General features: G+C 34.4%; 1 protein-coding gene across 1 annotated transcript; it reads right to left on the bottom strand.

Moving 5' to 3' along the window:
• Positions 1-1,633: 1,633 nt before the first annotated feature.
• LOC131962870 (glycerol-3-phosphate dehydrogenase [NAD(+)], cytoplasmic-like) lies at positions 1,634-11,798 on the bottom strand. Its single transcript, XM_059327963.1, has 8 exons — positions 11,434-11,798; positions 9,798-9,975; positions 8,312-8,452; positions 6,925-7,063; positions 6,725-6,837; positions 5,694-5,927; positions 3,575-3,681; positions 1,634-2,178 (listed from the first exon to the last, which is right to left on the bottom strand). Exons 1-8 carry the CDS (start codon positions 11,472-11,474, stop codon positions 2,082-2,084), a joined length of 1,050 nt encoding a protein of 349 aa, XP_059183946.1. The 5' UTR covers positions 11,475-11,798; the 3' UTR covers positions 1,634-2,081.
• Positions 11,799-12,124: the final 326 nt, after the last annotated feature.

Below are 12,124 nucleotides of genomic sequence, written 5' to 3'. Positions count from 1 at the left end.
CCCAAAAATGGCCGAAAAGAAAGGCAGAATTTATTAATCTGTTGAAAAAGTTTATTTTGATATTTAAATCAGAGGGATGCAATTAGAAAAGAGGCATACGATTTTTATTTAATTTTTATTTAATAAATTGACATTGATGTGCTTTTTATTTGAAATTTGATTTGGCAAGTCTGCACTATTTAGTTATATATTGTATGTTTATAAGCGTTGCTGGTTCCATATTTAATGTTAAAGCAAAACATGTTTGGTATATATTAAAAAGTTTATTTGTTCAATGTTGGCCCGCGATTTTATTCAAGTTTTAAATTTTGGCCCATTGTGTTTTTGAGTTTGACACCCCTGGTATAGATCTTTCCGAGCTGCAGGCATATTCAATAGGTTATTGGTCAACATTACTGTGACATAATATTGTGCAAAAACACTTTTCTGACCATAACTCAGGAACAGAAGGGGAGACATTTGGTTGGATACTGTGTCACCAGTGCTGACACCAATCATGTGTTCACTGTAGAGTTCACTGTGTTAAACTGTAGTGATTGTATAGATCTTCCGAGCTGCAGGGTTGGACATGTGTGTAACATTCAATTCTTAGAATAGCAGGAACAACAAGCACAGAGAAGGTCAGACAGGAAGATGGACACAGAAATGGACATACTGCGTAGAGACAGTGATGGGAGACAGATAGTTAGTCAGACAGGCAGACAGTGGGAGACTATCAAAGGTTTCACCAGTCTGACCTGTAACATGGTCCAGATGAAGAGACAAGGACGCTGTTTGTTCTTTAATCTGCTCGCTCATACCGAGTTACCGCGGGCCTTGTGGGAATCAGCTTCAACCCGTCACAGCCTGACTGTGGGACCTGACACACAACTCAATCACAGATCTGCACACACAGGAAAGAATATCAGCTTCTAGGTATCAGCTGCCATTTCAGAACACACTGAATACAATCAGATGGCTTATCCATCACTAGTGGAACACTCATGGGAAACGTTGTGACACAAGGGAACAAACATTAAAACTGTCAGAGAGATTCTTGGGGTCCTGGAGACTGTTTTTAAAAAGAAAATGGTTCTAAACTTCAAAGTCATGTACCTATGTGATCTGGACGGACTTGAATATGCTAAGCGGGACAAATACCTTTTGAGAGTGTTGTTAGTGGGGGGAAAAAAGGCTCTGACCAGGAAATGGCTCAAGAAAGACAAACCGACAACAAATGATTGGATTGATGTCATTTACAATATATTTGTTATGGAAAGAATTACATTTAAACTAAGAAACCAAACTGATGTTTTTGAAGAGAACTGGTCAAAATGGCTCAGCTATGTGTTAACTGTAAGACCTGGTTTCATATAGATCGCAAAGATAACATCAAACCCTCGAGAAGATTTTTTATTTTTAATTACTTTCTACTATTACAACTATTTTCAAGCAGCATCCTTATATTTTTATGTATGATGTGCTTATGTCGACTCTGCTGTTTTACTTAATGCACAATCCTCCCCTTGTTATGTTATGTTGTATGTTCTTGTGCCCACCGGCACTTATGTGTATGTTACTAAGAAAAAACGAATAAAAAGTAAATAAATAAAAAAAACTGTCTGATTTTGGTTCTTCAGAAATAAAGAGGCCGTTTCCAGTTTCTTATCAACTTATTTTATTGAGAAACTCAATATGAAGTCCTAAAACAACTGTCCTTTTTCTTCAATTTTAGCTTGTAAACCAACTATCATGTAGTGAAAAGTAAATCAAACAAACAGACAGTGTTACCTTTTACCTTTTATTTACCCGTATACAAAATGACTTTTTTGGCAATAAAAGAAATGTAAGGGTCTGCTTTAAAAGGAGCTGCTGCCACTGATGAATTTCAAAGAACATTTAACAAAATAATATCAAAATCCACTTTTAAAAATGATTTTTGAAAACAAAGAATAATGCATGCTTTAGTATCAAATGTCACCAATAAAACATAAGTAAAATTGCACTTTGCTTTGTTGTTTTGTGCGTTTCTGATAAATCTCTTCCTCCCTCTAGTGGTAGTATACTGATATTGCAGCAGACATGTTGGCAGTGTGGTCCCATCACATGTGCTCTGGGTGGTTCTGCAGACAGGTGACGAACTCTTTCACCTCTTTGCCCTCAAAGCAGATCAGGTAGACGGCAGAAAACAGTGGAAACCTGGAGAAAAATAATATTTTTAGGGTGACACTGACAATGATTTGTTCATATACAGTACAGGCCAAAAGTTTGGACACACACCTTCTCATTCAATGCATTTTCTTTATTTTCATGACTATTTACATTGTAGATTCTCACTAAAGGCATCAAAACTATGAATGAACACATATGGAATTATGTACTTAACAAAAAAAGTGTGAAATAACTGAAAACATGTCTTGTATTTTAGATTCCTCAAAGTAACCACCCTTACTTACTAGAATATAAGACATGTTTTCAGTTATTTCACACTTTTTTGTTAAGTACATAATTCCACATGTGTTCATTAATAGTTTTGATGAATCTACAATGTAAATAGTCATGAAAACAAAGGAAACGCATTGAATGAGAAGGTGTGTCCAAACTTTTGGCCTGTACTGTATGAGGATAGGGCTGGGCGATATGGACCAAAAGTCATATCTGATATATTAAGGTTGAATTGTTGGATCAGGCACAAAAGTGGAAACGCCTGTGTGAGAGGACCATGGCTGCACAGTGTAGCTGATGATGTCACTACACATTCAATACTGTATATATAGAGTTCCTTTGCAAAGACAGATTTGTGTTTTTATTTTCCAAAATGTATTTTTTTTTTTTTTAATATCAACCAAACTGCATCTGCAACTGCACTTTAAGACATCTCAAAAGTTATATAATTTTGTGCATCTTTATTGTGCAATCAAGGGAAATCAATCAAAATGATGTTTCATTCATTTTTTAAATGGCTTGTATCTGTTTTTGCAAATGAACTCTTCAAGCACTGAAGAGCAAATAATGACCTGGGGAACATGAACTCCCATGAAAAAAAATGTCATTTCATTTATTTAACAGGGACAGTGAATGGCTCTCAACCGTACCAGAATTAGCTACAAGCTAATTGTCATCTGTAGTCCCTGGGCAGGAACAAATAACATAAATCTAACACAAACAAGCAAGCCTTTCAAACAGCAACAACAAAGTTTCACACTCATAAAACAGAATACAACCCAGAACAACAGCAAGAGTAAAGTCACAGTATTAAGACACAACACAAAACAATGTTAAAATACAACACTTGAGAGATTGCAAAATAGTGAGCTAATGTTTGAGTTTATAGTTGGTGGGTGCATGATTGAGTGGATTTAAGCCATGATTTTATTTTAGATTTAAACCCAACGAATGTGCTGATGTCTCTGATTTCATTTGGTACTGAGTTACAATAATTATTAGCTCTTATAGAAAATGCTGATCTGCCAAATTCAGTGCAGTTCAATAATGAATTTTGAGCTGTTTGAATTGGTTCACTTCATGTGGATTTGTTAACTCAATGGTTCTTTATATGACATTAGATGCTTTTTATAGAAGTAAGTGGACTCACATGTTCACCATGTTCTTCTTCTGTAGCAGCTTGTAGACCTCGGCTGAGGTCTGTGGACCCTGAAGCTTCTGCCCGTTGAGCATTTCTGCCTCCAGCTCAGCAATGGACTGGAAGAAAAGACATACAGAATGAGTGAGTGTTGTTTGGTGACATATGCTGGTGATCTTCATTTCCTCTATTGTCATATTTTATCATTAGGGGTGTTTTAAAGGGAAATTTTGAAATGTCGCATTAAAGAAAATGCAAATTAGGGACGTTTATAAACATACTTAGGCCGGAAGATGGCAGTGTAATGTATTGCTTTAGGCCAGGGATTCCCAAAGTGTGGTGCGTGGACCCCTGGGGGTGCACCAGCTGCTGCTAGGGGGTGCGCGAGATGAAAAATGTAATGGCGATCTGATAATTACACAATTACATTTTTTCCCCCACACAATAAAGAAGTGTAAATAAACATTTCCTTTGTAAAATGTAAAATCAAAAACTGTAATAGTAATTAATTAATAAATGCAGGCTATTCAAAATGCACTTCATCTCAAAATAAAGCGTCTTCCATTTTTCCAACCTGTGTTATGATGACGGGTTGTTTAGCTCCATGCTCATTTAAAATTGCTGCATTTTTTGTTCAATGTGGCTCAAAATATTATAAACTTTTTTCCCCAACTGATCTGCTTTCTGCCTCTGATCCTGAGCCTGTCATCATCCTCTTTGCTCTTAAAAGTGGAAGCTTGCGCATAACTTTGTTGCATTATATTGAGAGCTCATTGTTGTGATGGTGATTATCTAATTATATGTGTGTTCTGGTCATTTGAGCATGATTAAACATGCGGCCTTTAATATGGCGATAAAAAAAGCTTATTGCATTTTGGGTTTTTTTAAGGTGTGGGGGATTGGGGGTGCGTCAACCCAGTTGGGACATAGAAGGGGGTGCGCGGCTAAAAAAGTTTGGGAACCGCTGCTTTAGGCTAATCTGTCAGTAAACAGTAGAAGAAGAAGAGGTTAAGCAAGAGAGAAAAAAATATTTAAAAAATAGGTTGCTTTATGGATAAAGTTTTTTTTTCGAAATCTGGTGTTTCCATCAAGTTTTCCTCATACAAATATTCAAAATGTGCATCGAAACTAGTCAATAGGAAAAGGACTACTGTCATTAAAGGACCACTGCAAGCACATGGGCTACAAATCATGCTCCAGTGACAATTACTACAATCTCAAAAATACATTTTTTTCCTCTTACCTATCAGAACTACTTTCTTTCTGGTGGAGTTCCTACACAAACTGCTTGCAACAAGATCTGTGGATTAAAGGCTACTATGTACTCCGCAAGAACAGAGAAATTTGTTCGTTTTCTAGACGTGCCAAGAACAAGAAGAAAGTTAGTTCTGGCCAGGACTAACCATACTTCACGAGAAACTCAAGTGCAGAACTCCTGGGAAGAAAAGAATGATGTCATTGTGTTTGCCCTGGGAGAGAGAACAAAATTATCTGTTCTTGTGGAGTATGTATTAGCATCAACGTGGATGCTTTTAGTGGACTATAAATGAAGTGCTATCTAGTTTCATTACAGGTGCATCTCAATAAATTAGAATATCATAGAGAAGTTTATTTATGTCAGTAATTCAATTCAAAAAGTGTAAATAACACATTATATAGCTCCATTACACACAGAATGAAACATTTCATTTCTTAATTTATTTAATTTCTTTTAATTATAATGATTATGGCTTACATTTAACGAAGACCTACAATTCAGTGTGTCAAAAAAAATGTAATATTACAAAAGACCAATTTTAAAAAGTATGTTAAATATGGAAATATTATTATATATCATATATTAATAAATGACCCAATACTTGGTTGGGGCTGTTTGACTTGAACTAATGGAAATGGACTTTTTCATTATATTCTAATGTATTGAGATGCACCTGTATATTAGAGAGACAGCAGACAACTCACACCAAAAGCATTACAGGTGAGTGAAAAAAATGTGTAATTTTGATTTTAGGGTGAACTGGCCCTTTAAGAAACAGCAGAAAATGAGCCATACATCTAAATTTCCTCTCCATTTACATGTTAATGTTTCTTTTGTCCCAAACCAAACCATGAACCCTCCAGTCCGACTCACCTTGGAGGTTCTGGCAAAAGCCTCGGCCACTTTGCGGTTCCGTCCCCCGTAGCAGGTGGTGATGAGGTCGGCCACGCCGCAGCTTTCCAGGAAAGTGTCGGAGCTCACTTCGCCTTTGCAGAACAACTTGGCGAAGGCGACCATTTCCATCAGACCCAGCCTGATCACCGCCGCCTTGGTGTTGTCGCCGAATCCGAGACCGTCGCAGAATCCAGCGCCTACTGCCACGATATTCTGACATGATGCAACATTTAGCTTTTGGTTAACACACTGAGAAGATAGTTGACATTTTGAATCTCCCTACAGAGCCTAACTGCAGGAACTAGATTTTTGGTTGAAATTGAGTTATTACTAAAACTGAACTCCTTGATGTCTGTTTTATCTGGTGACAAAGTTTGAGATTTTAATTTAGCTTTATTTCAGAGAAATAATGATATACAGGGTTCGTACACTTTAGCAGTGGTCAAATTCAAGCACTTTGACTTTCAAGGTCAATTTTCAAGCTTTTCCAGTATCTTACACTTGTTGTAAATTGCATGTTTTAGATGAGTCCTTACATACTAAAAGGGGGAGATTTCACTGAACCATACCAACAGCGATGGTGTTACACTTTTAGGAGGAACGGTCTTCATTTCAGATAGGCTACTCATTATTTTTACATTGAACATGTGATTATCTATATAGTCTATAGATGGATATAGTCAGATTGCAAGAGAAATACAGTAAGAATTTCAAGCATATACAAGCACTTTATCCAAAATCAAAGCACTTTTAAACCTTGAAAATACAACATTTAAATTCAAGCATTTTCAAGGATTTCAAGCACCCGTATGAACCCTGGATATAAAAATCCCAATAACTACAAAATCCAACTCAAAACCAAAGCAGATGGCAGTAATTGCACATATCACGTATATCACGTAGACATACAGTATGTGTCATATCACTTACCTACCTATAGCCCATTTTTTACTGCAGTTAGGCTTTGTAGGGTAGAATAAACCAATAATCCAATATGTGGCTGTCTTTACCTTGAGAGCTCCACACAGCTCCACTGTGTCACTCTCCTGGACGACAGTGATGCGAAAGTTGGGAGTCTGAAGCAGCTCTTTGAAGATGAGGCCGTTCGCCTCATTTTTGGCCCCTGAATTTAAAGCAGTTTGTTAAGAAATCAGATAAACAAACCTGTGTTTTTGAAATTGTCTGTTTATATATATTAACTGCATCTAACCGACGGTGGTTTCACAGAACTTCTCATCTGCCACCTCGCTGGCGATGTTGGCCCCCATCAGGACGCTGACCTCAATTTCCAGTTTCTCTCGGATGATGTCTGAGATGAGTTTTAGTCCATCTGGTCCCTCATCAATACCCTGGAGGACAATTACCAAAAAGAGATATTAGACTATACTAAGTGCCAGAACTAGAGGAAAGCTGCCAAAAATGACTATAATAAATGAATATGGCATTAAATGTATTTAAAAAAAAAAAAAATTTAGGCATTAATTAATCAGTTGATTGATCAAAGGTTACAAAAATTATTACTTCTTTATTTACATTTGTATTGATTATCCTATCTATTTATCTACCTATTTAGTTTTCACTAATATATATATATATATATATATATATATATATATATATAAATTATTATTATTTTTGCTTTTTTAAATGTTTTTAATGTTGTTAAATACATTAATCTTTTCCCTTTGCATTTTCCCACAATCTTTTTCACAAACTTATGTATTTCTATTTTATTTATTTTATATTTTTTACATTATCTTAAATTATTTATTATTTCTTATGCATTTAATATTTACATTTTTAGACTCTAAGACACTTTAAAAGTCAGTTACACAATTAAAAAACACAGTCACACATAAATTCCTTTCATAACTTGTAAATTAATTATTTATTTTATATGTATTTATTTATTTATTTATTTCATACCTTGTACATTTTATTTACATTTATTTTCTATTTATTTATATATATTTCATACCTTGTAAATGTATTTATTTATATTTATTTTCTATTTATTTATTACATACCTTGCACTACACTGCACTGTGAACTAATTTTATATTTATATTTTTTTATGTCTTTTGTCTATGTACAAAAACATTTTCTTATGCTACGCCTCTGTGCAATATAAATATTCTATTTTTATATATTTTTTAAATTTTACATTAATATTTATACTTTATTTATCTGACATTCCAGAGTACAATCACTGTGAGCCAATGCAACGGAATTTCGTTCAATGTGCATAATTTTATGTATAACTGAATGACAAAAAAGTCTAAAATATGTTATCATACAAATCTCTGACTTTACTTTAAGATTTATTTTTATTATTATTTTTGGTATATTAATTCATTTTTGAGACAAACATTTCTTTTTTTCTTTTGTTTTATTTTGGCAGCTTCTCTCCCTCCAGCAGGGCGTGGTGATCTTGAGATAATGATGTTTACTTTTGCTTTCATTGTGGTGACTGTCTGTGTGTTGCTCAACTACAACGTCCCGTGATGTCTGACAAACAATATGAAGCAAAGTCAGGTGACAATATTTCCCTGTTTCTCCTTTTTTTGCTTACATGAATAACAATAAGAGGATCTTACTTTGATGAGCGATATCCCAATGGTCCCCTCTGCGATGTGAGGTTTCATCTGATCGCAGAGTTTGCTGATGAACTGGTGCGGGATTACAAAGACCAGGATCTTTGCTCCTTTGACAGCTTCTGTGATGTCTGGAACAGCCACCTAGTGAGGCAAATGTCATAATAATATACTCTCAGATCATAGAATACTCAGGGGGTTCAATTTATATTAGTCTTGTTGGCATAGCACTGAAAATTTATTATGTGTCAAAATGAGCCCCTTGAGATGTACCATCAAATGATTTTTCTTAAATAATAATATTTTTTTATATATTTTACAGCATAAACTGCGCATATACAGGTAAAAAAAATGGGCGGGGGGAGGGGGATATAACTATTTTTTACCCTTTTATTTGTCTTTTTTTATCTCTAACTCTGTTTTGGATTGAGTTTTTATAACTATTTTATTCTATTTTATTTTATTGTTTTACTGTTTTTAGTATTTTATTCTATTTATTGTTTTTATTTATATCCACGTGTGTATGATTTATTCTATTTTAATAACTGTACAGCACTTTGGTCAACTGAGGTTGTTTTTAAATGTGCTCTATAAATAAACTTTGACTTGACTATTATTATAAATATAAAATAATAATATTATTAATTTAATATAATTTAATATTTATAAAAGTTTTAAATAAATCTAAAATAATCCCTTAATCTTGTCTCATTATGGCATGACACAATTACAAAAAAATGCAAATAAGGAATATTTTGAATAAATCATTACAGACAAATCAGTAACTATTTGTAAGATACGATAACATATGACTTTATTTATCCCACAGTGGGGAAATGTAATTGTCACAGCTGCTCAAGGTACAGACACAGAGATATAACAACAGAATAAGAATATTAAAAAAATAGACATATACATACATTCTATATACATTATAAACATACATTTCTGCTATTTGGCATTTATTATTAATATATATATATATTGTGTTTGTTAGTTTTCCTGAGAGTGCTTTGCATTTTTACAGATATTGCACATTGGAGAAAATATATTTTAGCAAGTTGAATAGGTAAAATAGGTTGTTGCATGGAGTATGAACATCAATAAATAAATATATTTAAATAGATAAGTGGTATATGACATATTAAAGATAGAAAAAATACAGAAGTTGTAATTTTGTCGGATTTAACACTACTACTCTTACTACTACTCTATGTAGACTGGTAAATATTGACAAACTATTATTTCTGTTGTATTTTTTATGTAGTTTAAGTGAGCAGACTCTTGCAAAACCATGTCAGACTGAAGGAAAGTGCAGCAGAATACACAGAAAAGGCAGATAACCTTGAAATACAAGACAAAATGTAACGGCCAAAGTAAGTTTTCTTATCAGTGTAACAAGAACTGCAGCTTTTTACCATTGCAGTGAGTTGCATGGCCTGCTGACACACAGATGTTCTGCTTATCCCCTTAAATTTGGAGCACTTACCACATTCCTGGGCAGCTTGTGTCCTGCTAGATATTTGACATTCTCGTGGTCTGTATTTATGATTTCTGTCAGCTTCCTCCCATCAATCATCTCTTCATAAACCCACATGTTCACCATGGGGTCGAACCGGTTGGATGCTTTGACATTGTGCCCGATTATTTTGGCAATGGAGGAGCCCCTGGAGGGAGTAAAGGAACAATTAGTGTCAAGTTAACATCCAGCAAAGAAGAATAAAGTCTTATTCAATCAAAATGCATAATTAATGAGACAGAATAGGGCTGGGCGATATAGATCAAAAGTCATATCCTGATATATTTAGGCTGAATATCAATATATAATACATATCACAATATTTTTATCGCAAAGTGAGAGCAAATGTTCAGTCAAAGTCAAAGCCAAATATGACATATCACAAGTAGTTTTATTGAAACCGTTATTTTAAGAGAAAAAAATACTGTATAACAACAGGAGTACCTTTTTAAAAAAAAAAGCTCCATAAAATGCACATTTAAATAAAAAAAATATCTTTAATAAAAAAAGCCTATGAAATAAAATAGGCCAATCTTTTTCCGAAAAAAATATATTTATCTGAGAAACAAATAACCAAAACATTACAAAAGAAGTAAATATGAGAAACCCTAGTAAGGGCAGCATTTATATAAAAATAAAGAAAAAGAAATTTAACTATATTTATATATGTGATATGGTCAAATTCCATATCACATTTAAAAATATATCGATAGAGCTTTTATATCGATATATCGCCCAGCCCTACAATGAGGAACCCAGAATGTGTACATTGCAAAATAGTTTAATTGTGCAATAAAAGCTTGTGTATATATATTAAAAAAGATCATTCTCACTGTACTGCACTTTGTGCACAAAAATGAGAAATATCGTCGCACAAAAACAACTGTTATTGTTGGTAAGTCTCATTGTTTTAATCAATGTATTTTTATTTATTTCAAATATACTTAAATTAGATTTTTAAATAAGCTAAAATAAAGGTTTTAAATGCTTAAATATAATCTTTGCTGTTTATAATGTGCCCCTCTGATTAAACACTGGCCCCCACAGTAAAATTGCTCTAGAACCGCCACTGGGGACAGAACTGTGGGAAAAGCAACATTTTCACTTTGTAATCACGTGAAAATATGATTCATTTGCAGGAAAAAGGGGAAATAAATCAACCTCCCTACACTGACACTGACACTGTAAAGAATAATACAATTACATAACGTTGGCAAATCGGGAGATAAAACTAAAGTATTCAATACATGGTCATTATTACTCATGCAGCAGAACAATCAGACATCCACTTGCTTTTTTGAAACCTGATCTGGTGTAAAAGCATGTTTACACTGCAGATTAGCCTACAGGTTGGTACAAGATGTGCGCTGCGGTCCAAAGAGGGAGGAGGCTGGTTGGATTCACCACAGCTGGACGTTTTACTTTTCCTCTTTAAATGTGATAAATAGAAGCATAAATATATTGTTTCCCACGTGCATGTTGTTGGTATGGGTTTAAATCTGCAGATTTACAAGTATCCGCGTTCAATTACGCTTAGATTACATGCCGCTGTGGATTAGCGGTTTTGCTTCTTAAAGATGAATTTAAAATACGGATGTAAAGTTACCAGTTTCCAGATCCTACGATGCAGACTTTCTTTGCGGGCATTTTAAACGTGGCAGATCCTGCTGTATTCCGGCTGAAGTGAAGACCCTGCTGCTGTGTTTTTATCCCCCGTCTATCTATGATAACTTCCTCATACGCCCTATAAATTTCTGCCACCGATTCAGCCCTCCCCCCTCTCTCCGCGGCTACACCTCTTTTCTTTCAAAAGTGGGAATAACGCAACAATGCAGCGCAACAAGTATCACAGCCATATCTGTATGTTTTCACACTCAATATACGCTTTATAATTCACTACTGGGTTTATTTTGAAGAGCTGAATCGATACAGTGAGTAAACAAAGAAAAAAGGAAAAGCGTCCATTAACGTTTACCGGCCATTTATTATTAAGTATTGTCTGGAAACAGAGTAACCCGCCCATCACGTCTTTTCGCAGCCAACCAATGTCAAGCTAGACAACGTATTTAATGACCTTTCCGGTCAAGACGTTTTTCAGAATAATAAAAAAAATAAAGTTAATTTTCAGATTATGTGATTTTACTCCTTTAAGATCATCACTTTTTTTTTTGACAATTTGCCACATTCATAGGCATCAGATAAGAATCCAGCAAAGAAGAGCTAGAGGGAGATTGTTTGGTTATCAGTTTAGATTATGCTCATGATACTTGTCATTTTATTTTTCTGACAGGCTTGTG

The sequence above is a fragment of the Centropristis striata genome, chromosome 24 (assembly GCF_030273125.1).
Source record: "Centropristis striata isolate RG_2023a ecotype Rhode Island chromosome 24, C.striata_1.0, whole genome shotgun sequence".
Lineage (NCBI taxonomy): Eukaryota > Metazoa > Chordata > Actinopteri > Perciformes > Serranidae > Centropristis > Centropristis striata.
Note: the sequence above shows the minus strand (reverse complement) of the source record. Positions and strands in the feature narration are given on the sequence as shown.

Bases quoted from the DNA above. Each gene is read 5' to 3' on its own strand.
- LOC131962870 (XM_059327963.1), bottom strand. From the start codon at position 11,474: ATGCCCGCAAAGAAAGTCTGCATCGTAGGATCTGGAAACTG. The intron at 8,453-9,797 runs GTAAGTGCTCCA...TTGCCTCACTAG, and splicing joins ACAAGCTGCCCAGGAATGTG to GTGGCTGTTCCAGACATCAC. The intron at 2,179-3,574 runs GTGAGTCCACTT...ATTTTTCTCCAG, and splicing joins AAGAAGAACATGGTGAACAT to GTTTCCACTGTTTTCTGCCG.